The 27,154-nt window shown below is 37.1% G+C and overlaps 1 protein-coding gene across 3 annotated transcripts; it reads left to right on the top strand.

Moving 5' to 3' along the window:
* The first annotated feature begins 145 nt into the window (after positions 1–145).
* Positions 146–27,154, top strand: POLB (DNA polymerase beta). Of its 3 annotated transcripts, XM_045879918.3 has the most exons (14): positions 146–469; positions 809–866; positions 3,386–3,452; positions 7,087–7,161; positions 7,748–7,806; positions 9,388–9,437; positions 11,581–11,632; positions 13,178–13,232; positions 13,329–13,401; positions 18,286–18,356; positions 19,074–19,160; positions 24,933–24,997; positions 25,505–25,644; positions 26,910–27,154. In XM_045879918.3, exons 1-14 carry the CDS (start codon positions 409–411, stop codon positions 27,002–27,004), a joined length of 1,008 nt encoding a protein of 335 aa, XP_045735874.1. In that variant the 5' UTR covers positions 146–408; the 3' UTR covers positions 27,005–27,154. The 3 variants fall into 3 exon arrangements, with proteins under 3 accessions (XP_045735874.1, XP_045735875.1, XP_064441555.1); XM_045879919.3 differs by lacking the exons at positions 24,933–24,997; positions 25,505–25,644 and having other exon boundaries at positions 266–469; XM_064585485.1 differs by lacking the exons at positions 11,581–11,632; positions 13,178–13,232; positions 13,329–13,401 and having other exon boundaries at positions 266–469.

Here is a 27,154-nt window from a genome sequence, read left to right as displayed (position 1 = left end):
TTTTTCCTCTCCTGGGGAAACGAATCCGGAGGAACGTATTGGGAAAACAGACATAATGTCTTAGGTTAAGAATCCAGGACTTCCCACAGAAACCCCGTTGCCAAACCCGAGCTCTGGCCAAACCCAGCCTCCCCCTCCAGGTCTCCTCCGCCATCGCGTTCCCTTCCCTCTCACGCCCAGGGAGCTCCGCTCGAGCCCCGCCTCCGACACGCCCCGAGCGCGTGACGTCACCACGCGCGCCGTGCCGCGCCCCCTGTCAGAGGCAGCCATTGTTCAGTGGGTCGTGCTGGCTGTGCCGGGGCTGGGTTGGTCCTGCCCCCCTCTCCAAGTCCCGGCCCCTCCTTAAAGCTGGGAGAGGGGGCCAGTCCCCGGCTCTGAGCACTCTGCCGTCCTCGGGTGCAGGCCACCATGAGCAAACGCAAGGCGCCGCAGGAGACGCTCAACGGGGGAATCACCGACATGCTCACAGGTTAGCACCGGGCCGGGCGCTGCTGGCTTTCTTCGCCTCTCTTCCCACCTCATTGCCTTCCCTTGCTTCTCTCCCGTCCCCACAGCCCTGTGGATGGGGTCGGCCCCTTGCAGCGGGTAGTCTTCCGTGCGGATCTTCTTTCGGCGCCCATTGCTGGTGGTTGAATGTCAGTCCTGCTGGGGATTCCCGTGTCACCGTTTGGGCTGTCTTTGGCCTGGCCCGTGTACAAGCGGGGGGTCACTGTCCCTTATGAAGCTGTTACATCCCCTTCTGAAAAACTCAGTTCTCGTTTGTTTACTGGCGGTTCTTGTTCACCCCAGCCTCTTGTTGCCTTTGCAGAACTCGCAAACTTTGAGAAGAACGTGAACCAGGCAATCCACAAGTACAATGCTTACAGGTGGGACGGTGCAGCATTCTCTGGTAGCATGCGTCCTGGGATGTGTGGCAGTTAACAGGGCTGAGGGGCCAGTGGATATTTGGACCATATGCAAGAGGAGAAAAAAGCAAGAACTGAGGGTATTGACTCTGTGGTGGTACCTTACTGCAATATTTCTGGGATAATTCGGGCAGAACTCTGTAGGATCATTTCTGATGAGTTCCCAATTCTGATTGAAAATAGGTGTAGCTGATGTGTATTTTTCCCATCATCAACTATGAATTGCTGAAAATGCAGTTTGATTTTAAGCCATAGTGACAGATAGTGGATGAGGTCTGTGCTGTGAAATAGATGTGATTCAAGGAATCAGTTCTCCATCTGGTTAGTGTTTGGCTGATCCTTGGATCCAGTCCTTGTCCATCTCACCAGGGCCCTTATGGTAGTCATTATTCCCACATCCAGTTACTTGTGCCCCTTAGCCTACAAACATGTCCAAGTCCCTCAGCTCTTAAAAACAAAAACAAAGCAATCTTAACTTCCCTCTGCCCTCTAGCTAGCTCCTGTCTCTTTCCTCCACTTTACAGTTAAACTTCTTGAATAATCTGTGTTTCTTGCCTGCACTTCCTTAGCCCTAGTCATTCATTATGTCATTGTGGTATAATTTCCGTCCTGCCATTCCTCTGAAAATGTCTCACCTACATCTCACCTTATTGGACTCTCCTTGGCATTCACCGTTAGCTCATTCCATTCAAGTCTTACCCTTGAGTTCCGTGATGGCACTCCTATCTGTTCTTTTATCTTCCTTTCAATGCTGGTAGTTCCTGGAGGTCTGCCCTTAGTCCTTTTTTTTCTCATTTTCATAATTTCCTTGGCAATCTTAACCATTCTTGGCTTTGGATACTGGTTATGTCATTGACTCCAAATCAAGCTTTTCTCAAGATTTTTAGGCCTCTTTTACCTTTATCTTCATCCTTTCAAAATTGAGCTCAACATAATTAAAAACTGATTATGCTCCTTTCCTTATCTCTCTTGACTGCCTCTTTAAAGTAATTGTACTATCATCCACACATTTGATGATCTAAAAATCAACCCTATATTCTGTTTAAGTTCAGAGAGGAGGTGTTTAGTTTTGAAGGAGCCTGTCAGGGGATAAATGAAAGGAAGAACAGTCTAGAGAAAGGAAACAAAATCTGCCAAGGAGTTGAGACCTGAAGGAGTATAACATTTTCCCAGAAGTCAGTAATGCACTTTGTCTGAGTGGGAAATAAGTCTGGAAAAGCAGGTGTTGCCTGCATGTTCTTCCCTACCCTGATTATACATTTCTCTTGATTGTGGCCAAAGTACTCTTTTGAAAATAGTTACCTGATCCTGTCATTCTTCCATATCAGATAATTAAATATTTCCTCTTTACCTTGATAAAGCCCAAATGCATTGTGGCATATAAAAAGCCTTTCATGCTTTAATTCTTCTTTCCTTCACGCTTTGCCCCATAATACCATTGTCCGGAACTACTTGTCTTTACTGAAACAATTCCCTCAACAAACTGCCCTCAACCTACTTTTCCAGACTCATCATCAGTAATATCCTAATAGAGAAGTTGAAATCCAAATCTAAAGGTTTATATGTATTAGAATAGAATGAAAAATCAAGGCAGCAAAGACTACCCAGTATTTATGCTTTGGACTTAGATGTACTCTGGCTTTTATCAGCATCACTACTAAACTACATTTAGCATTGAAATTATAGACAGGAGACCATCAGTGAGCTCCCAGGGTGTGCCCAGTGTGTCACCAGATTACTGAGCTGGATGTGTGTGGAGATGGGCAAGAATCACAGGTCAGTGCTTTACGTGGAATGGAAATGAGAGCAATGAAGAAAAAGAACATAAGTATAAGGACACAGGGGAATCCAGTTGCAGTTTTAAGCCATGAATTTAAAAATAGCCATCCAACGGCACCTGGATGGTGCAGTCAGTTGAGCGTCTGAGTCTTGGTTTCTGTTCAGGTCCTGGCCTCAGGGTCATGGGATCAAGCCCTGGATAGGGCTCTGAGCTTGGAGGGAGTCTGCTTGGGATTCTCTCTCGCCCACTGCCCCTCCCCACTCCACATGCTTCCATGCTCTCTTTCTGTCTCTCGCTCTCTCCCTGCCCCCCCAAATAAAGAAATAAATATTTAAAAAACCCAAAAACCATCCTTAAGCCAGTTTGGTATCTAGTAGTCCAAATACCACTAGGTGGCACATTTTTATGAGAGTTATGAACAATTTCTGAAAACTAGCTTAATCCCAAAAAGGAAAGGCTGCTGGTTTGCCGAATCTCCCTAGTTTTAAATATACAGGTAAAATTATGTTATCCTTAAATGTGAGGATTTTCAAGATACTTCTGAAAGTTATGCAGGTGGTCTGTCAGCTCCTGAGTTTTCGACACAGATGTGGGAAATTAGTTATTGTGATAAAAGTTGAAGCTGCATCTTTGCTTGTGTGTATTCCAGTTTAAGAAAAAGATTTCTAACTGAATTTCTTTTTTTTTTTGCTCTTTATAGAAAAGCAGCATCTGTGATAGCAAAGTACCCACACAAAATAAAGAGTGGAGCAGAAGCTAAGAAATTGGTAAGTTTAGTGAGCAAGCTGCTGAATGAAGAGTTCACACATGTACAAATTTGGTGGGTTCCCTCAAAACTAAATTTGCCTCTGTGAAGCTGCCTTGACCCACACAGGCAGATTTCACCACTCTTGTTTTTACTGGGAAGGGTGTGGATTGAAATTTCACTTTAAATATATATAATTACAATTTTTTTCTATACCTTGCCATATATACATGTACTCACATTGAATTTCAGCTTCAGTGTTGTATAGTGACAGAATGGTATTGGCATGTCTGGTCTCCAGCTATCATTTTCTCATCCCCTGGTATAGGAATTTATGTGAGTTAATGAGAGTTGGTGTTCCCAAAGAAATCTGACCTACTAATCACATAATTAAGCCCCTTTGTATATTACTGCATTTAGCCCTCTTCTCTGTAATTTCCTTAAAGCCCTGTATGCTATGTCACGGTATGTGTCACAGTCTCTAGAGGATCACATGTCTTGGTAATTTACATTAATATTGCTAAGAATATCCTAGGAAAGTCTACCTGTTGATAGATTTTTCTCTTTCATCTAAATCTCACCAAAAGATTCTAAGTTCCTCAAAATTGTGGACCATATCTTATTTGTCTTTTGTGAAAGATGTCAAACTGATGTGGTTTTTGATTAGTCTAGGTCGTCCTGATGGTTATCACCTTCTTCTGTTTTTCTTTACCCATTTGTGTTCACAAAAGCCCTCTAGAATTTAGGTATCAATATTTGATTGTCCTTAATTTTCTCATGAGAGCCTTCAAAATATGAACCCTAACTGTCCTTGTATTTTCACCTTTCAGGGTCATAGAATTATAAATCTTACACATTTTATGATCGAGTGACAGATTATCCATATTAATTATGTGTCACATCTTTATCTTGAATTTATTACTCAATGCTAATCATGCCCTGGTATATAGGTTTTAAATTCTTAGTGCTATAGATAGTTCTCAACATCAGTATATCCTCCCCAACTAGACTAGCCAAGGAAGTTATAAATACATTGGATTTTAATTCTGAGTTTCTTGGTGAACGCAGGCATTGTTAACCTCCAAAGCCACTTCTGCTTCCATTCTGTTCCCCTTTTATCACTACTGAATTTCTTTTTTTATGTTAATTGCATGTAGCCTGCTCACTTATTAGATTCAAACTTTTGATAAGCTCTGATGCACTTTATCCCAAATCTGAGCTTATGGTTTATCCCTAAAAAGAACACAAAAGTATCCAAAATTCCTTTTGCATGAGACTGGACTTATATGAAAATCTCATCATTATTCCTTTCCACTATTATATTAAAAACCACTGACCTACTCTTTGGCCCATGCGAGTGCTTCTCAATAATTCTAGAAATCTGATATTTCCAGAATGAGTGTTTGCCTCTTAATCATTAATGTTAAGTATAGAAAATAGCCTGGTCTTAAATTGCTTTAGGCCAGTATGTATCTTCTGATATAGGAAATGAGAAACTGGAGCAGTTTCCATTTTCTAGTCTATTCATTTCCTGAATCTTGTTTATTTCTATCTGGTAATTGCTATTTTCAGAACTTGAATATTCAGTAGTCTTGGAACACTTAACATTAACTTAACTTAAACATTAAATAAATCAAGAATATCGAAGGGTGAGGTTAGGGCTAAGAGACAGTGGGGAATGACTGGCACACATGTTGATGCATTTGAACATTTAACTAAAAAGGACCAACACCACCAAGAATGAACCCTAATGTAAACTTTGATGATGGTATTTGAGTGTACGTTCATCAGTTATAACAAATGTAGCACTCTGGTGGGGGATGTTGATAATTGGCTGGGCTGTGCATGTATGGGGGCTGCGGGTATATGGGAACTGTGTACTTTGTGATCAGTTTTGCTGTGAACCTGTAACTACTCAAAAAAAGCCCTTATTTAAAGGAGAAAAGTAAAAAAGGATCAGAACATGAAAAAGTTCAACTTCACTAATAATCAGAGTTGCAAATTAAAACAAGATGCTGTATGGTGCTATCAAACCATCAAATATATTATACAGTATGGATAAAGATGTGGAAAAAGACATTCAGTTACTAAGGATGGAAATCCTGGTTATTTCCAGCTTTTCTGAAGGATAATTTGGCAGAATGTTGGCAAAATGTATATATCCTTTGTCCCAGCAATTCCGCTTTGAGGAGTTTATCTTGAGGAAACTAGTGGAGATATATGTATACTAGGATTCATTAGTTCATAATTTTTGAGCACCTATATGCCAGGTATTCATCCAGGTGCTGGGGGTAAAGCAGTAAAAACAGGATCTGCTCTCATAGGGTTTATATTCTAGAGCAGTGCTGTCCATTAAAGTAACCATGAGCAACATTTGGCCGGTGAGCTCTTGAAGTGTGGTTAATGGGACTGAGGAATGAATATTTTTAATTTTAATAATGTAAACTTAAAATGTCACATGTGGCTGGTGGCTATCACGTTTGTGCCGTTCTAGAGCAGTGGTTCTCAAAGTGCTACATCTAGACCAGCAGCAGCATCACCTGGGAACTTGTTAGAAATGCGACCTATTGGGGCACCTGGCTGACTCGTCGGTAGAGCACATGACTCTTGATTTCAGGGTCGTGAGTTTGAGTCCCACCTTGGGTACAGAGTTTACTTAAAAAAAAAAAAAAGGAAAAAAAGAAATACAACCTATTAAGTCAGAAACTCTAGGGTGGGACTTGGCATTCTGTGTTTTTAAGATTTTATTTTATTTATTTATTTGACAGAGAGAGACACAGCGAGAGAGGGAACACAAGCAGGGGGAGTGGGAGAGGGAGAAGGAGGCTCCCCGCAGAGCAGGGAGCCCAATGCGGGGCTCGATCCCAGGACCCTGGGATCATGACCTGAGCTGAAGGCAGTCGCTTAACCAACTGAGCCACCCAGGCGCCCGGCATTCTGTGTTTTAACACATCCCCAAGGTGATGACGATGCAAAAGCTTAAGAACCTCTGCTCTGGAGGATGTTCATGACATTGTTATATCAGAATTTGTAAACTATCTAAATGTCTCCTATAGTAGGGTATTTGTTAAGTAAATTATGATATAGTCATGCAGTGATATGCAGCCATTAAAGATAGTTGTATTTATATATTGATATGGAAATTTGTTCATGATGTATTTTTAAGTTAAAAAAGTACTTTACAAAGCAGAATGATTCTATTTTTGTAAGAAAAATATGTATATACATATACAGATATATATGTACATGCACATATAACTCTGCTTATGTATGTGAGCCTAAAAGAAGTCAATGTAGCAGATGTTAGGTGATGAGATTACAGTTTATTTTAATTTTCAGGGCAATGAAATTAACAAGTGATTTATATACTTTTCTTTATGCAACTCTATTTCTTCTAATTTTTCTACAACAAAAATTAATTTTTAAAAAAAGTAAGTCATTTAGAATTGTTTTATTAGGGCTTCTCTTTTGTCATCATTTAAGGATTTTGTTGGGAGAATATGTATTTTCGCCATGGCTCAATTTTCTGTGTCCTTTGTTTTAAAACGGGTCATGTGACAATCATTTTTTTTTCACTTCCTATTTTTTACTTTATCTTTGAGTGATTTGGTAAGCATTATGTTTATATGAGTTTTATATTTTTAATTTTCTGTTAGCCTGGAGTAGGAACAAAAATTGCTGAAAAGATTGATGAATTTTTAGCGACTGGAAAATTGCGTAAGCTGGAAAAGGTAAAATTTTAACTTGTTTGCTTATTTGATGGTAGTGTCTGCCTTTATAGCAACTATCATGTAGCATCACTGCAGGGTGACTGATGTTATTTACCTGGTGAGACTAGGAAGGAAAAGAGGAGTGGCGTTTATGGCTTTAAGTGTTCTATTTTAAAAATTCTGAATACTGTTCCTGTAAAATATTCAATTATTTTATGTGACATTTTAGAGACTGTTAGCATCTGTGATAGAATTAGCTCCTTATATTCAGTATCATTCAGAAGGTAGATTATAAACTTCGATAAAACATTGTTATATTTTAGAATTTCTATTCTTAAACTCTCCGAAGCATTTTTATGGTTTTATTTCACCCTGATTGTAATTATACTACTTAGGCTCTTTTATGAATAAGCCTTTTTAAAGTATGGGATAAGTTAAGAGATGAGACATCTTCTCTGCTTTGTTACTTATCTAAAACCACTGAGGTTTATCCAGGCAGATGTAAATGGCTCTTCAGGTCTCTTAGTAGACTGGTACATTTCCAATAAGATAATTTGAGTCCTCAAAGCATTGCTAAATCATTATTAGACTTTTTTTTTTCTTAAAGATTCGGCAGGATGACACGAGTTCATCTATCAATTTTCTGACTCGAGTTAGTGGCATTGGGTAAGAAGTATTTTCTAAGCAGACACAGCAGTAGGGTTGGTTTTATTTTTTTACGTGAGCCAAAATAAGTACATGCTATTTCTCTTCAAAACCTGGACCTTTCCACCCCTGTGTCTTTGACCATATAGTTCACTCTTCCATATCTTATGTGTCTGAGGCTGGCCCTTCAGGTGCTACCTCTACTTTAAAAGCCCATCCAAGGCAAATGTTACCTCCTTCATAAAGCCAGTTTGATTCCCTGGCCAGAAATAATCTCCTTCTAATCTCCTTCTAAACTCCACTAACACTTGCTCTGTGTACATCTTCTCACTCCCTCCAGATTTTGCTTCTCTGAGCATATTTATCTTAAGCATTTAAACTTTTTTCAAAGCACCTAACGTAATACCTTAAAAATTTGGAACAAGCACCCAAGCATTTTTTCCTGAAGGAGTCTTTATCTTAAAATTTGAGTTAGCACCAAAAGGGGCTTTTTGGACACTTCTTGACAACATAAAGATTAACATTCAAACATTAAGGCTGTGGGGCACCTGGCAGGTTCAGTCGGTGGAGCATGTGACTCTTGATCTCGGGGTTGTGAGTTTGAGCCCCACGTTGGGTGCAGAGATTACTTAAAAAATAAAATCTTAAAAAAAAAGCCATTAAGGCTATAATGCTTTACTTAAGTCTCATCTTTATGGAATGAGGCATTCTTTTAGATATGTGATGATTGTTCATTTAAATGGCAACATTTGATGAAAGTTACTCTAAAATATATTAAATTCTTAAACTTAGTATACTGAAAGTAAGCATGACTTCTTAGGGACTTAAAGCCATTCTAAGATGTTAGAAGTTGTTTTAGAGAGCCTCTGTGTTATTATCCTCTTTTTTCACGCAAGAACACTGAATACAGAAAGTGGGAAAACTGGCAGAGTCAGAATCCATGTTTGCTGACTCCCAATTCAGTTCTACTTCTTATGTGTCACATTGCCTTTCTGCTATGAATATCTGTTTCTGTATCACACAGTTTCTGTACAAAGACTCTTTGTCATTAAAGTTGCAGTTTAAATACCATTTCACAGGCCTTCCCTTGCTACCCAATCTAAAGTAGGACCCATCCAGTCTGTCACATTACCCTATTTTAATTCATTTGCCTGATATTTTTTTGTTTGTTTATACCTACTTATTTTCTCTCTCTACTCATTGAAATGTAAATGGGGAAGACCAAGGCACTTATTTGTCTTATTCCTGCTGTATTTTCAGCACCTAGAAGATTATCTGGCACATAACAGGACCTCAGTTAATCTCATTTGAATGGATGAACTGTTTTCCTGTTTGTATGTATGTTTTATGAAGTACATGTACATTATAACACCTAGCTGCTTAGATGTCTTTTTCATGTCCAGGTTCATGGTTGTCTTCCTAGATTGAGGCTTCAAGAATTCTTCTCTTTGGATAAAATCACCAAAATAACCACAACATTTTAGCAGGTCTTGTTTAGCTCCATAGTAACTCTTTACAAAAGAAGACAATAATAATAATAGAGTTTCATTCAATATACTGAGTTTCATTTGATAGTGAGATAATGCTTTTCTTTCGTTGTAGTCCATCTGCTGCAAGGAAGTTTGTAGATGAAGGAATTAAAACATTAGAAGGTGAGTATGTACAATAGGTCATCAATTCCAAGTCAAATATGCTCCTGAAGGATGGTTAATGCTCTAGCAAACTAGAACTTGAGAAACTTTTATTCAGCTAGTAAAAGGGAATGCTAAGATTTTCTTTTTAGCTCTATAGTAGAGAATAGATATAAAGTGTAGTTTTTATTCCTGTGTTAAACATGTTTAGGTTTGTAACTTAGAAGAAAATCAAGAAGAGCAAGAAGTGGCTTCTTAGTTTAAAATGATTTCATTTGCAGACTTTTAGATTTAAATTGCCTTTGTTTCTCTAGTAAAATTTTGGACAACAGAATCCTACACATTCAGCCTAAAGGCCAAGTGATATATATACTGAGAAAGATTCTGTAAGAGTCTTGCAATATTTATTGAAGGAATTTTTGCTTTCAAAGAAGTGATAAAAATAGAGTCTAAGTCAAGTAATTATAAAACATTTTCCTTAAACCTAGGATAGCTTAATCCTTTGAATATAACTTATTTCTTCATGCTTTTAAGGGTATATACTATAGATGGAGATAGAAATAGAGATGTATTGCAGTATATTTGTAGCATTTGGGGTTTAATATTTGTGAATTCAGCTCTTTGTACCCAAATGGTTAAGTGGACAGGTTCTAGGGACTGATCTGGGTTTGAATCTAATCTCCACCACTTGATTAGAATGGATGACTATGGTGTTTTGGGTTCTTAGCTACAAAATGCTATCATAATTTCTGCCTCATATGATTTAATGCAGTAATATATGAAAAGCCCTTAGCACACAGCGGTTGATACCTAATAAGTACTTAAAAATAGTAACTGGCTCTTAAGAGGCATGATTACTTAGTAATACTACAAAGTTAAGAATTTGTGTGAGTCCTATAACTAGAGAATAAACTCTACTGTATCTGTGTCTCAGAGAGGGTGTGTGCTTTTCTGCATATGGCGTATTTGGTTTATCTGAGTGAAATATGGGTGAAAGGGGTCAAGAATTTGTTTCTCAAACAAAAGTTGCATCCCTTGGGAGTGTCAGAGATCTGCTGTAATGGTTTTTACATTATTTCACAATTCACAGATACGTAATATGATAACTATCAACATCTATGTGCCTATATGTAACAAGCTCATTATTTCCATTGCATTTTCAGTGTTTACTGTGTACACACAGCTATGAGAAATACTAAGTGCTCCATGTATCATAAAGATTCTCTCCATTTTATATCTCCAGGGAGAATTTGTTTGTGAATATGTAAGGGTGACTATAGGAATTGCTTTGGGAGCATACTTATCTTGCTTTTCCTTTCATAAGGCTTACTCCTATACTCATGTCCAGTAAAGGAACATCCAAGTGGAATTAAGTCACTTTTGTTTATTTATTTTTTAAAGATTTATTTATTTGAGAGAGAATGAGAGGTAGCTGTGCACGCAAACGGGGGAGGGACACATGGAGAGGGAGAGAAGCAGACTTCCTGCTGAGCACAGAGCCCCATGTGGGGCTTGATCTCACCACCCTGAGATCATGACCTGAGCCAAAATCAGGCATTGGAGGCTTAACCAACTGAGCCACCCAGGCATCCTTAAGTCACTTTTAGATTTAAGATACGATGTTATGATATGATGTTTTTTAATTTAAATAATGAAAATAATACCTCTCCTTTCAACGGAATTTTAAGCACAGTGCCTGTACAAGTTATTACTCAATAAATACTAATTGAATGAAGGAGTGAATGAACAGCAGATGGGCAATAGAAATACTTAAAACATTCAGAAGTTGTGATTGCTGCTATTACCATAAGTTAGCAATGTAGGTTCTTATAAGGCTGGCTTTTACTATAGTTAGTGAAGTGTGGTATGATCCTGGTATGTTTTATCTATTATTCTATGTAACTATAATTGAAATTTTGATTCAGTAAGTAAAAATGATCATGAAATCAACTGTTAGATTTTACTACATTGATTTGAAGAACCTTTTATCTAGTTCTTAATATCTGAATTTTTTCTTTTCTTTTTCTTTTCTTTTTTTTCTTATCTTTTCAGTCATTTTAGCGTATTTTCCTAGTAGTTCTTTGTAAAAAGGATCACTAAATTTAGCAGCTTTTTCCCAAAAATGTTTAAATTAGCACCTCAACTTTATATGTCCTTTATACAGATCTCAGAAAAAATGAAGATAAGTTGAACCATCATCAGCGAATTGGGTTGAAGTAAGATGGCAAATTTTCTTTTCTTTTGACATTTGAGATATAAAAGTATAAAATTTCTTATAGCTATTCTTCCATACACCATAATAATTCTTCAAATTTAAATAAACACAAGCATTTTTCTATTCAGGAATGCTAAGATTTGTTGCAGACTTTTGTAGAGAATATGCCTGTCTTCACACGTTTTGTTATTACCTTTTAGTCTGTTTTCTTGTTTTGAGTATTTCCCTCATTCTCTTGACTTTAGTGGAGTCTTAAAACATATAGGACTGAGTACATCAGTCAGTCAGTGGGTGCTTATATTGTGCTTAAACATTGTAGAAAGCACTGCATTAGGTCTGGGGTAAGGATATAAACAGGGTCAGTAAAGCCCTTAAGTAGTTTAGAGTCTACCTGAGAAGCTAGGACATGAACATGGAATGCTAAATTAAAAACAGAAAAAGAAAAAAACCCAAACACCTAAATAATGGTGTAGGAATAACTAGTAGGAATGTTGTATATCAGCATCCATAATTATTTCATGTGCTGGAACCCCTTTTCTAATTGATTTTTTCTAATGCATAGTACATAAACATGTATCTCCTCCTGTCTTATGTAGTCTTGTTGGCAATTCAGTCCTAATAACCCCCTGAACTTTGCTGTTGATGCTTTACCGTAAGACCTTAAACTTACACTGTTCTTCCAAGACTTTGAGCCAGTAGGAGACCAGGATATTCTCACTCTCCTTGCATTTACATAATAGAGATCTGCTGAAGAACTTGGTTGTTGTGAGAATTGGTTTTGACCAGGTGCTTTATCATTTTTAGACGTTATTTCATACTGAGATATTTTTATAACAGCCTTATTGAAATATAATTCATATATCATATGATTCACCCACTTTAAGTATACAGTTCAGTGGTTTTTAGTATATTCATAAAGCTGTACAACCATTACTGCAGTTGATTTTAGAACCTCTTTGTTATATCCCAAAAATAACCCATATCTGTTGGCCTTCACTCCCCATTTCTCCCCAGCTGCCCCTCTGTCCCTGCCTGTTTCTGACAACCACTAATGTACTTTTTGTCAATATAGATTTGCCTATTCTGGACACTTCATATAAATGAAATCATACAATATGTAGTCTTTGTGACTGGCTTTTTTTCACTCATAATGTTATCTGGATAACGTTTTAAAATATGATAATTTTGCAGGATATAAGAGCAATAAACTGTAACCCCTTGACTTGCCAGTAGGGAGCAGTCTAATTTGGAAACATACTAACTTAAACTGTTTATTTACTCTTGGTATATGAATATGAAGTTTATTTAAGATAAGTTTTGATGGAGTATCTGGAATATAATAAAGGGTGGCACTTAAAAATTTTGGTCTCAGTTAAGAAATAAACCTATCCCCACCCCCAGCTTTACTGTTATCTTCTTACTGAACTTTAGTCTTGATTTTTGAATGATCTGCTGGTTTAAGGACACTTGATATAGTAGGCAGTTAACTTTTTAAGAAGATTTAAATTTCACAAAAATCTTTTGTCTACTTATTCTGTCTTTATAGATATTTTGAGGACTTTGAGAAAAGAATTCCTCGTGAAGAGATGTTACAAATGCAAGTAAGAGTGTGCTGAATTGTATTCTTTGATTAGAATTGAGAATGTCACTTGGTGAAAAGCCATTTTAGAATACTGACTTAATTTTTTTTCTATTAGGATATTGTACTAAATGAAGTTAAAAAAGTGGATTCTGAGTACATTGCTACAGTCTGTGGCAGTTTCAGAAGAGGTAACATACTTCTTAATCTTAGGTTATTCATGCCTTGATGTTAAAATTGCCTAATGTATACCAAAAAAGTGGGTTAAAGAGGTGTAATTTGTGTTACTTAATAGATTTACTAAGATCCAGTAGAGTATTAGCTAAGTTTATTTGTTTATAGATAGGAATATGTATTAAAAATGAGAGGAAATTCATCCTGATTTTATTATAGGATGATGTTTTAATGACTAGTTTTAATAAATTTTATAGAATAATTTTATGTGTATTAAAATCCTAAGAGTGATTGTTTGGCTAGATGGAAGTGAAGCTATGGGTAGGTGGTGGGGTGTTTTGTTTTTTTAACTTTTTTTATTTTCTAAGTTTTCTATAATGAATCTAAAAATAATGTCGCTGAAGCACTAGTTCCAAACCAATTCTCACAACAACCAGGTCCTTCAGAAGATCTCCTTCTCCTATGTGAATGCGAGCTAAGTGAGAACCAAGAGAATCCTGGTTTCTTACTGGCTCAAAGTTTGGAAGGGTAACATAAATTTTAAAATATTAACTTTAAAAATTGGAATACAAAAACTTGATTTAAAACTTTTGGAATAGATATCTGACTGAATCTCTGGCCACCTTTGGAGTTTTGCTTAGGCAGTAGGTGATGAGCTGTCCCAAATTCTCGGGGTAGCTGCTGTAAGAATCAGGAGTTAGGGAGAGGAAAGTGCTAAATCCATAATTGCTGATAAGTAGAAAGAACATTGGGTTGGGGCCTAAAGAACTGGATCCTGAGACCAAATCTACTGTCACTGTAGATTGAAGTCTGTCTATCTCTCCACATCCTATTTTCCATATTTGCAAAATCAGAGGATTAAAGTTAACCAGTTGTCAAGTCTTTCTGTGCATCAGAAAATACCTAAAAAAGTTAAAACAAACAAACAAAACAACAACAACAACAAAAAACATTGTTGTACCCTGCTACAAACCTACTAAATGAGAATGTTCTTAGGGTGGGGTCTTGGAATCTAAATTTTTCAAAACACAGACTTGGGTACACAGCAAGCCAAATGCAGGCTCAGCTGAAGATGACAACCTTTCTGGATTTCAATATTTCTGTTTTATTTTACTTTTATTATTGAGTAGGTTATATGGTTGCATGCTTTAATATAAAAAAAGTATACACTAAGAAGTCTGCCTTCTGCCCCGTCCTAGTTCACCCTCTCCACTACATCCCACCACTGTCCCATTAATGACCACTTTCTTGTGTGTTCTTTCAGTGGTTTTGCATGTAAATATAAATAAATAAATGTGAATATACATTGTTTTTTCCCATTTTATTTTTTATTTTTATTTATTTAAAAATGTTTTTATTGAAGTATAGTTGACATACAGTGTTATGTTAGTTTCAGGTGTACACCATAGGGATAACAGTTCTGTGCACTGCACGGTGCTCACCATAAGTGTGGTTACCATCCATCACCATACAATGTTCATACGATATTGACTGTGTTAACTATGATGTACTTTTCATCCCCATGACTTACTTATTTTATGATTGGAAGTTTGCATTTCTTAATCCCCTTCACCTATTTTATCCATTCCCCACCTACCCCCCACCTCCGACAACTACTAGTTCTCTGTACTTGGAAGCCTGTTTCTGTTTTGCGTGTATTTATTTTGTTTTTTAGGTTCCACAGATAAGTGAATCATGTGGTATTTGTGTTTCTCAGTCAGACTTATTTCACTTAGCATAATACCCTCTAGGTCCCCCCATGTTGTCACAAATGACAAGATCTCATTCTTTTTTATGACTGAGTAATTTTCCATTGTATATTTGTACACATCTTCTTTATTCAGTGAGTATACATTCTTGGTGTCCTCTTCCCCCTTTCTTTCACAAAAATAACATAATATATACACAGTACTGTACCTTACTTCTTTCACTTAAAAATACATCTTGGAGATCTTTCCACATCAGTATATAGAGAGCATCCTTATTCTTTTTTATAGCTGTATAACATTTGGTTATGTGGATATTCCATACTTTATCTGTCCCTTTGTTAACAGATTCTTGGATTGTTTTCCTTTTTTTGCTAAAGTAAATTGTTTTGCTTTTTATTTTTAAAAATTTTTTAAATTTTATTTTATTATGTTAATCATCATTAGTTTTTGTTATAGTGTTCCATGATTCATTGTTTGCGTATAACACCCAGTGCTCCATGCAGAACGTGCCCTCTTTAATACCCATCACCAGGCTAATCCATCCCCCCACCCCCCTCCCCTCTAGAACCCTCAGTTTGTTTTTCAGAGTCCGTAGTCTCATGGTTCATCTCCCCCTCCAATTTCCCCCGCTTCATTTTTCCCTTCCTACTCTCTCTCTCTCTTTTTTTTTCTTTTAACATATAATGTATTATTTGTTTCAGAGGTATAGGTCTGTGACTCAAGAGTCTAATTAAATGAATAGAGTAATACATTTTTGGTAGTAGGTAGGTGATAAAAGACACTTAACTTTTAAGAGAAAAATGAAAAGAAGACAAAATTTTCTTTCTTAAAATAGCTTCCATGAATGTCCTGGGATCAGCACACATTGAATCTAGTCTTCTTTATGTTTAAATATCTGGTTAAACATTATTGATGTATAAAATGGTGGTCCAGAGACACTACCATATCTTCGGTTCCCAAGAATATGTTTTATGTATATGTAAGTGACAAATTGCTAAGTTCTATTCCTGAAACTAAAACTACACTATATGTTAACTAACTTGAATTTAAATAAAATCTTGGAAGAAAAAAATATGTTTTACATATATTGTCCTTAATAAAAGTACAAAGAAAGGAAATAGTATTATTTTATGCCAACTGTGTGGCAGGCCCTATTCTAGATGCTTTTACATATGTTCTTAGTTGCACAATGGCCTATAGAGTAGTTTTTAGTAGTTTATAGACAGAGAAACTGAGGTCTAAAGGAATATACAGTCCTTATTTGCAATATTGAAAAAAAATTTTTAAGTGAAAAAAATCCAATTAAATGGAAACAAAACTTTATAGTATTATAATAAAAGGAAGTATAAACAATTGTATGTAATCTTCCTAAAGTTATGTGGTTGTAGAGTGGGGATCAAAACAAAAATCTAAGTCATTATGAAATGCTATATATTTTTTTTAAGATTGTATTTATTTATTTGAGATAGAGAGAGCATGAGCGGGGGGAGGGGCAGAGGGAGAGGGAGGAGCAGACTCCTGCTGAGCAGGGAGCCTGATGTGGGGCTCCATTCCAGGACCCTGAGATCATGACCTGAGCCGAAAGATGCTTAACTGACTGAGCCACCCAGGCACCCCTCAAATGCTATATTCTTATCCATGATACCATAATAGTAATTTTTACCAATATTCATTAAATGAATTCAGTCATAAGAATTGAAATGGATTTTCTGATTAATCTTTACAGGGTTAGGACATACTGTTTAATTTGAGGTTTTCAGATATATAGTGTTCATAGGTGTATTTTAAAGCTTTTTTTTAGATGGGGGTTTACCCTTTTTAATTGTTTTAAATTCATATTTTTAGCTTTTTAAAAAATTCAAGTATAATTAACATATAGTTATTTTCAGGTGTACAATATAATGATTCAGCAGTTCTGTACACTACTCAGCGCTTATCATGATGAGTGTACTCTTAATTCCCTTCACTTATTTCACCTATCCCTGCCTACCCATGTCCTCTCTGGCAACCACCAGTTTGTTCTCTATATTTAAGAGTCTGTTTTTTTCTGTCTGTTTTGTTTCTTAAATTCCACATAAGAGTGAAATCAAATGGAGGGCGCCTGGGTGGCTCAGTTGGTTAAGCGACTGCCTTCGGCTCAGGTCATGATCCTGGAGTCCCTGGATCGAGTCCCGCATCGGGCTCCCTGCTCGGCGGGGGGTCTGCTTCTCCCTCTGACCCTCTTCCCTCTCATGCTCTCTGTCTCTCATTCTCTCTCTCTCAAATAAATAAATAAAATCTTTTTTTTTAAAAAAAAGAGGGAAATCAAATGGTATTTGTCCTTCTGTGACAAATTATTTCACCTAGCATAATACACTCTTCATCCATCCATGTTGTTGCAAATGGCAAGATTCATTCTTTTTTATGGCTGAGTAATATTCCATTGTGTGTGTGTGTGTGTGTGTGTGTATACATATACACACACCACATCTTCTTTATCCATTCATCTATCAGTGGACACTTGGTCATCTTGGCTATTATAAATAATGTTGCAGTAAACATAGGAGTGCATGTATATTTTTGAATTAGTGTTTTTATTTTCTTTGGGTAAATACCTAATAGTGGAATTCCTGGATCATATGGTAGTTCTGTTTTTAATTTTGGGGGGAACCTCCATACTGTTTTACAGAGTGGCTGCACCAGTTTGCATTCCCACCAACAGGGCAAGAGGGTTCCCCTTTCTCCATATCCTTGTTGCCAACACCTGTTGTTTCTAGTGTTGTTGAGGTTAGCTATTCTGACAGGTGTGAGGTGGTATCTCATTGTGGTTTTGCTTTGCATTTCCATGACGATGAGCATCTTTTCATGTATCTTTTGGCCATCTGAATATCTTCTTTGCAAGAATGTTGTTTTTAAATGTTTTTATTCATTATTGAGTAATTAGGTGCATTTTTAATACATTTAGCCAATTGTGTATAATGCATATCTAATGCCAATTACTGTTGTTATCCCAGATTCTTCTGTTTACATCAGTATACCTGAATAGTTGGACAGAAAATTGAAATCTTGTAACTAATTCTGAATATGAAGTGCAGTGAAAAAGAGAGTTAGGCTATAAGAAATAAGGCTCCTCCATGTGACATCGCTTTGGTTCTGTTTGCCTAATTGATAGATTTATATGTAGGATTCCATACATATTTTTTATTTTCATAGGTGCAGAGTCCAGTGGTGACATGGATGTTCTTCTGACCCATCCAAGCTTTACCTCTGAATCAACCAAACAGGTACCACAGAATTTATAATCAAATGTGTTAAGTGTTACACAACAGTGAATATCATTTTCTAAATGATACTTGGATATTTCAGAATGAGTTTTTTTTTTAAATCTTTCTGAAAAGTCAGTTTAAGTGCTTTGTACTGACTGAATTCTGTGAAAGGCAAAGTAAGTGGTTGAAAGGGATACACAGTGTGTTCTTCTACAAGGAATGGAGGGGATAGTCTGATTTTTGGGAAAAAAATGAAATTTAGTAAAACACTTTCAGAATTATTTATTGCCTTTCATGGGTATTTTAGAAATATCCAGTATAATATTCAGGGTTTTATTAAGGGTATATTTTTCTATTAAACAATATTATATTAAACTTTATTCCTATTAGAAAACCCATGAAGGCAAAACATTTTTGACTTTGGAATATATACCTTTTAAAGATAAAGCAGCTAACTTTTTGATTTAATGAAACAGATAAACAGATGATGTCTGTTTGGGGGTATCTTGATACTGGTGAAGAATGGTGGTTCCTAAAAATAGGTTTCATTTGATAAATGAATTTTGTGTTGAAGAAAAAAGTACTTAGAGGAAAACTAGGCATTTGTCCATAGATAATCAAAAAACTCATGTTAAAAATGTTGCAGGAAACATAGGTTATGCAAAACATAAACTCTTATTCTTGCTATAAAAGAGTAATTGTTCTTTTTCTTACTTCCTATTTATGTTTCCACAGCCAAAACTGTTACATCGTGTTGTGGAGCAGTTACAGAAGGTCCATTTTATTACAGATACTCTGTCAAAAGGTGAAACAAAGTTCATGGTAAGTACTCGTTTGAGTTAACACTGCTGAAAAAAAACCTTGGAAACTGTTCAGTGCCCATTCTGAGTATGTGACCTCACTGCATCTCAGTATTACAGTCAATAAATAGGATATCCATGAGAATATATAGAAGAATTAACAGGATGCTAATCTCAGAATATTTTAGTAAAGAATTTTGTTTTAAATTCCCCCGCTTGTAAATAATCTGTGCCATTGGAACACATAATTATGCATAATCTACTCTTTTTTAAAATTTCTGTAAATGACTTTGACACATCATAAGTTTTTCCTTAACATAGGAAATGTTCTCATATTCTCTGACTCAGAATTCTTCAGTATGTGAGATTAGAATTATCTGAAGAATATTAATCTGTTACAGCACCAAAGAAAGAAAAGAAATTGGGGTATGTGATACAAACAAGTTTTGTGACATGATAAGCAGAGGAGTTAATAGAGGGGGACGCTTGCAGAGATTTTCAGGGTGACACCCGTATGATGATCTGTTAAAATCCTGTAATATTCCTAGGGAATTAAACTTTGAAGATTCAAAACAAATGTCAGATGAATTAAAAAGAGATTAATAAACGTCCCTGCATAAAAACTGACAGGAAGGCGAATAGAAATCTAGGACTAAGGTAATAGTTACCTTTATTCTACTGCTCACTTAAATTTGTACTTTGAATTCCCTTTTTCCCAAGTTATATGCCTGAAATGGAAAGAGACTGTGCTTTTGGGGAATGGACATGCTAATATTAGCGAGAGTCTTACTGTATAAATTTGACAGTGGTTTTAGCTAAAAGTAGAAGGTGGTAGATAGAGCTAATTGAAGTATCGTGTCATTCAGAAAGTAGAATGGTGCCTGCCAGGGTCCTATGGGGAAGGGGAAGAGGGAGTTACTGTGTAACAGATACAGAGTTTCAGTTGGGGAAGATGAAAAAGTTCTGGAAGTGGATGGTGGTGGTAGTTGCACAATGATGTGAATATACTTAATACTGTAGAACTGCACACTTAAAAATGGTTAAAATGGCCAAACTTTATGTTGTGTATATTTAATCAGACACCCAAAAAAATCAGGTCATTAATTTCAATGTGGTGATTTTAATGGGCTATGAAACTGTATTGATTGCCAAAGTTGGCCACATTTTATAATGTTTTCAAAAGAACTATGGGAAAGGTAAAAATAAAAATTCTAGTCAGTCTTTGGGAATCAAATCTATGAGTTGTTCTCCCAAATCTATCAGATTTGGAGCTTTTACTCTATGCCCAGAAATATAGACATATGAGATGTTTTTTGTTGTTGTTGTTTTTTAATTATAAGATTTTATTTATTTATTTATTTATTTATTTATTTATTTGACAGAGAGAGAGAGAGAGCACAGCAGGGGGAGCGGCGGGCAGAGGGAGAGGGAGAAGCAGGCTTGCTGAGCAGGGAGCGCCATGCCAGGCTTGATCCCAGGACCCTGGGATCATGACCTGAGCCGAAGGCAGACGCTTAACTGACTGAGTCACCCAGGCACCCCTAGACACATGAGATGTTATTCAAAATAGGGTTTAAATATGTTATAGGACTATCCCTTTTAAATTGAGATTGATTTTAATGCACTCAAAATGAATGTGCGCAAATCTTACATTTAAAGAACACTCAGTCAGATGAAATCCTAAAAATAACATGTGCTAGACAAGTTGAAAAAAAAATTTTTTTTTCATTGTTAGGAGAGTGTCCTGGTATGTCTGGACATATTCTGGGGACCCCTTCTGGCCTACTTCCAACAGTCATCTCTGTGAAAGGCCCTAGGACTTCCTACTGGGGAAGCCCACTATCTCTTTTCAGAGTCAGCAACCAGGAAGGTATTTATGCGATGTAGTAGCAGAAACTTTTTTTTGCAGTTTGAGTAGTATTGTGCTGTGCTCAAAGAGAGATCCAGAGGAAGCACCAGCAGAAGCTAGTAATCCAGCTAGCAAAAATACAAAGACACATTATAAGCTGGTGGGCTGGGTATAAGCTGAAAAGGAGAGGTGGGTAGCCACATGAATGTGAACATAGAGAATAGCTAGCAGTGGTGGAATTGGGTTAACCCAGTAGCTGCTTAGTTGTAGCAGAGAAGACCTTTGTCTCGCAGCCAAATTCCAGTGACTGCTGCAAACCAGGCTGGTTCAGACCTTCTTGTGTATGTGATATTTGAAAGGCTAAGGCCACTCATCAGTCCTAGGACAGGGCTGGACTTGTGGAAACCTTTGCTCTATCTGACCTTCCCAATCTCTCAGTCTATTCCTAGCAGCACATAGACAGCTATTGCCAGAAAGAGAATCCCTCACATCAATTTCCAGAAGAAAACAGGTTAAAAAAATAAGAAAGCAGGTTTTTGTTTGTTTTTAAAGTAGAGAAGACCCAGTTGACAATTAGAGCAAGAAACTAAGGCCTCTATGTTGTGATGTAGGAATCCATCTTAGTGGATGGATGGTTTGTGTATAAAGTTCAGATACTGTACATGTGGCTCATATATTCTCTGAAGCTTAAAAAAATGCCATGTTTGAGCCTGCTATTTTGGCATTTATAATTAGTATATGTTAGGATGAGGAACAGTCCAAATTAGCTCTCAAATCAATTTATTGTAGAGGCAGTAAGAGGTGATTTATGTCTAGTTGCAAAGGAAAGGGTGTGTGTTGCTATGTTGCATTGTGGAGGAGTAGACTTGGATACGGAAGCTATCAAATCTTATTCTGGCTCCATTACTAATTCATCGTATGACATTAGGCAAGTTGCTTTACTTCTGTAAGGCCTTAATATCTTCATCTATAAAATGATATACTTCTCCTGTGTCAAAGGACTATTGTGCAGATCAAATTAAGTAATATACATGGAAACTTTGAAGAGTTTGTACATGTATCTTCATATGACTGGATCTTCAAAGAATTACACAGTGCTCTACTAATATGATATAATGTAGATATAATATTTGTTTGGAAACAGATCTGTGAAAGTGACCTGGTAAGGTGTAAGTTGGGAAACCAAAAGAGGGACAGAAAGTGAAGGAGAAGTGTGATGTGGAAGAACAAGACAGGGAGAATGAGCACGAGTAGGATGAGAAGGTGTGTTCGGCCAGTTCAAGAACTGTGTATTAAGCATCTCTTAAGTCCTCAGCACTGTTCTAGGACCTTGGGATGTACCAGCGAATTTCAGTCAAATTTATATTTGGGGGGTGTGAGAAGGGACTGATAGTTAACAATGACCATAATAGGGGCGCGTGGGTGGCTCAGTTGGTTAAACGTCTGCCTTCGGCTCGGGTCATGATCCCAAGGTCCTGGGATCGAGCCTCGCATCAGGCTCCCTGCTCGGCGGGAGGCCTGCTTCTCCCCCTCCCTCTGCTTCTCCCCCTGCTCATATTCTCTCTCTCTCTCTGTATCTCTGTGTCTCGAATGAATAAATAAACCTTTAAAAAAAAATGACCATAATAAATAGGTAAATTGCGTGTTAGGTTAAGATAACAAGTACTATTTTTATTTTTATTTTTTTAAAGATTTTATTTGTCAGAGAGAGAGAGAGCACAAGCAGGGGGAGTGGCAGGCAGAGGGAAAAGTAGGCTCCCCGCTGAGCAAGGAGCCTGACATGGGACTCTATCCTAGGACCTGGAATCGTGACCAGAGCCCAAGGCAGATGCTTAGCCGACTGAGCCACCCAGGCATCAGGATAATAAGTACTATTTTTAAAAAAGGAAGAGCAGGGTATGGGGAGATGGACGTGCAGGAAACCCATTGAATAGGATGGTAGGAAGCAGCCTGTTTGAAGGGAGGAGCCTTGGGGAGGGACTTGAGGTCAGGGAGTTAGCCAGTCCGAGAGCATGGCAGGAGTTGGAGCAGTGATGGGGTGTGACCTTAGCAGAGATAGCCAAAAAAGTTGGGATCTCTGTTTCTGAAAGGAAATTGGCTGCAAAATGAATTCAGCTTACAAAAGTAGATTAAACCTGGGCATCTGGCTGGCTCAGTCTGTGGAGCATGGGACTCTTGATCTTGGGGTTGTGAGTTCGAATCCCATGTTGGGTGTAGAGATTACAAAAAACAAAAACATCAGAGTGGAATAAACCATTCTGATTCCATATCCACTTGATTTCAAAACCTCTTCTTGCTGTAACCACTGACTGTAGTTTAAAACATATGACCGTTCATGTGTTTTTCAAGTACTCTTCAAAACATAAATTCCTTTAGACTGATAGTCACCAAACCTTAGGAAAGCCAGGGTTAATGTTCCAGATCTTCTTGTAAAGCCACGATTTTTAGGTAACTGAGTTATCTTCCTGTGAATAAAATAGCATTTGGAAGGAAAAAAAAAATTTCCTCTGCATTTAGATGCCTGTTTGCCTTATATATGCAGATTTTAGCATTTTGTGCAAGTTTGGCCCAGGATGATTTTCTGTGAACTATCTACAGTAAGGATTCAAGGGACAATAGAAGATCCCTTGACTACCCTGAGGCAATAAAAGAGGCTTTAATTTCAGACGCTCAGCATGAAGCTACCCAATTGAAATGCCAAACAAAACTAATCCACTCAATCTAATAAAGAATTTACAATAATACGGAGAAATTCTTTAATATTAACACTTCAGAAAAAGTGCAGGAAATAAAATGAGCCTTTAGGAAAGGAACAAAGCCATTAGACAAAATCCTATTACTAATGTGACAAACGGCAAGATCATTGCCTGTGGCACTCAAACATCCATATCCGCAAGGTAATACCTCATGGTAATTCCAGATGGAAAGCATTTCTGATCCATTTGAAGGTTGAGTTGGAACTTGTTAATGCCTAAGAAGGTAGGTTTCATATTTTGAAGATAAACAGGTTTCACTTAATCTTTCAGCCATAGCAACAGATAAAGAAAATACCCATTTTAGATTCTAGATTTTAATTTTTCTATGTTGCTAAGTGAAAAAGTATAGCTTTTAGTGACATGTGTACTCAGTCAACTTTCTTTAGGACCAGAAGCCTGTCACATGTGTACTTTTCTTTGAATGTTGCATTTGAAACTTTTAATTTGAAACTTTTGATGTTTGTGGCTCTTTTTAATGTATTTATGGGTTGCTCCCCAGTCCAGAATTTTAACCCATTTTTCTAGAAAAGGAAAAGATTACTAAATAGACCTTGATAACTTTTGTTTGAAAACTGTAGAAGTATAATGAAAACTCACCTGTAGAAAAGAAAGAAAATGATCCTCTAATTTTTTTATCTTTTAAATTTTTCTTATTTTTCATCTCTCTTTTCTAATTTCTGGGAGATTTCCTCAATTTTAAACTCTTCTACTTCTGCTATTGCACTTTTAATTTTGATTTAAGCCTTTTCCTTAAGTGTTCTTTTTCTGTAGTATTCTGCCCTTTCTTCATGTATGGAATATTTTCTGATATCTTAAACTATTACCGATAGCTCTTCTGATGTTCTCCCTCAATCATAATTGTTTCTTGCAGATTGCTTTTCTGTTTGTTTTGGTCTGTGTCTTTTATGTTTGATGCTTTCCCTGATTAGCTCTTGTTTAGAATCACACAAAGGCCAATCCTCATACCTAGAATCCTTGTCTGCTATTTCTGTAGTTCTTTAATTACCACAAAGTATAAGAGAAAGGTGGCGAAAATATATAGTGCATAGGAAAGCCACTAAATTAAAAGTGCCCGGGATTCTAAAACTGCTTGCATTTAAAGCAAAAACCTCACATTTAACAATATTCGATTAAAGTTAAGCTTGAAGTTTAAAACGTCTTTAAGCATTCTTTGAAATATCCATTTTAGGGTGTTTGCCAGCTTCCAAGTAAAAATGATGAAAAGGAGTATCCACACAGGAGAATTGATATAAGGTATTACTCAAAATTTGTTGCTGACCTATTAATTTTTCCCTTTTCTCCTTCCTTTGTCCTCTGTGTATCTTGGAATTCACATAAATGTCTAGAACTCCCTTTCATTCTGAAATGCTATGTGTTCGTGGTATGGACACTGCTTAGCCTGAAAATATGCAAATAATAATGACTGTCTACAGAATCTCATCAGTTTTCTCTAGATTTGCATCTCATCATGATGCCTTCCACAGCTCAAAAATAGTTTCCTGCCTGGGGAAAATTAGCTGTAATACGTGATACTGCTTTTCGTTTCTCCACACTTCTTGCAGAGCATAGTTTACTGAAACCTAGACTAACTGCAAGCTGGGAGTAATTTCAACAGTCTACCTAATGATAGTCTCCTCCTTAGGTTATTAGACCACATAGACTTATGTTAGGTGTTTTGTGCCTTATTGATTATAAGAGTCCTATTTTTGCCAAATTTGAAATGTGTGGTGAAAGATTTATTTATTTATCTATTTATTTTAGGTTGATACCCAAGGATCAGTATTACTGTGGTGTTCTCTATTTCACTGGGAGTGATATTTTCAATAAGAATATGAGAGCTCATGCCCTAGAAAAGGGCTTCACAATCAATGAGTACACAATCCGTCCCTTGGGAGTCACTGGTGGGTATTTGTGTCTGCATTAGAGATAATCGTGGTCATCTGGAGAGAAAGTTATTTTCAAAGCTACTTTGGGTTAGCAGCTTTGGTTTCTCTCAAAAGCGTTTAAGTGATTATACCAGTTAATTGTAGTTTCTTTGTATTGTGAGTCCCTCAGGCAACAAAAGGGTCTTTAAATCCATATGTGCTCTCAAGCCCTCAATTGGAGGCCTTGATAGCAAGAGTTATTTCTAGCTCTATTAGACCGAATTAATGATGGTCAGTAAAAAAATCTTATTGGTCTAAAGTGGTTTTTTTGTCTGTTTTTCATGTATCTCCAAGACATCTGAAGAATCTCGGTAACATTGCTTTTAGTGCAGGACAAACCTGGTAGCTTTGGCTACATGCCTTCTAAAGTTTAAAGAGTTGGTGCGCCTGGATGGCTCAGTTGGTAGAGCATGTGACTCTTGATCTCGGAGTCGTGAATTCAAGCCCCACTTTGAGCATAGAGCTTACTTTTTTTTTTTTAAGATTTTATTTATTTGACAGAGAGACAGCGAGAGAGGGAACACAAGCAGGGGGAGTGAAGGAGGGAGAAGCAGGCTTCCCGCCGAGCAGGGAGCCCGATGAGCATAGAGCTTACTTAAAAAAATTTTTAAAAATAAAAAACGTTTAAAGAGTAAGAATTGCTTAATCTGTGCTTGTTAACATTTCACAGTGTACTGTGTGGTTTATTATTCTCTACCAGGAAAATGAAAATTTTGTCCAGAAAGGATAAAATAGGGCTTTCTTCCCTGGTAGATGAGGGCAGTGGTTCTCACATGTAAATGTGTGTACGTGCCACATGGGGACCTCATTAAATGCAGATTCTAATTGGAGGGGTGCCCAAGATTCTGCATGTCTAGTGAGTTTCCAGGTGATGCCCATACTGCTAGTCCAGGGGCCACATTTTGAGTTGTAAAGGAAAGTAACTAGAGTATTTCATATGATCCACGGTGGCTACAGTGGAGGTCCAGCAGAAAGGAAAATCATGGATTAGGATCACTTCAATGGCCCTAGTTGGGATGCTCAGGTTCCTTTTGTAGCACTGGTAATATATGTGCAAAGCTCAAACACAAGTTCATGTGGGAGGATGGGCGAGGGGGAGGTCAATATCATGTTTTAGTGACTTGGTTACCATTGTCTTTTCCTTCTGAAAGTGAGTCCCATACAACTGTCATCCCTAAATCCTCATAACTAAATTCCAAAAGTGGTTTATAAGTGAGTTTCTTTTTTCTCTGTACTTGAAGGAGTCGCTGGAGAACCTCTGCCGGTGGATAGTGAGAAAGACATCTTTGACTACATCCAGTGGAAATACCGAGAACCCAAGGATAGGAGTGAATAAGGCCCGTTCTTTTCAGGCCAGCTTAGCTCAGCAGGAGTCTTAATTTATTTCTTAACCTTTGCTATGTAAGGGTCTTTGGTGTTTTTAAATGATTGTTTCTTCTTCATGCTTTAGCTTGCATTGTAGTCAATAAAGCCTCTCATACTACTA

This window comes from Mirounga angustirostris, unplaced genomic scaffold, assembly GCF_029215605.1.
Source record: "Mirounga angustirostris isolate CCGP_5_RB_7025 unplaced genomic scaffold, mMirAng1.0.hap1 SCAF_2, whole genome shotgun sequence".
In the NCBI taxonomy this organism is placed as follows: Eukaryota; Metazoa; Chordata; class Mammalia; order Carnivora; family Phocidae; genus Mirounga; species Mirounga angustirostris.
The sequence above is the reverse complement of the archived record's forward strand: the minus strand, read 5'-3'. Positions and strand labels throughout refer to the sequence as shown.

What these genes read in the sequence shown, in the direction of transcription:
- POLB (XM_045879918.3), top strand. Translation starts at nt 409, where the DNA reads ATGAGCAAACGCAAGGCGCCGCAGGAGACGCTCAACGGGGGAATCACC. An exon ending in CATCAGCGAATTGGGTTGAA is followed by an intron (nt 11,633 to 13,177) that starts GTAAGATGGCAA and finishes CTGTCTTTATAG; the next exon opens with ATATTTTGAGGACTTTGAGA. An exon ending in AAGGTGAAACAAAGTTCATG is followed by an intron (nt 19,161 to 24,932) that starts GTAAGTACTCGT and finishes TATCCATTTTAG; the next exon opens with GGTGTTTGCCAGCTTCCAAG.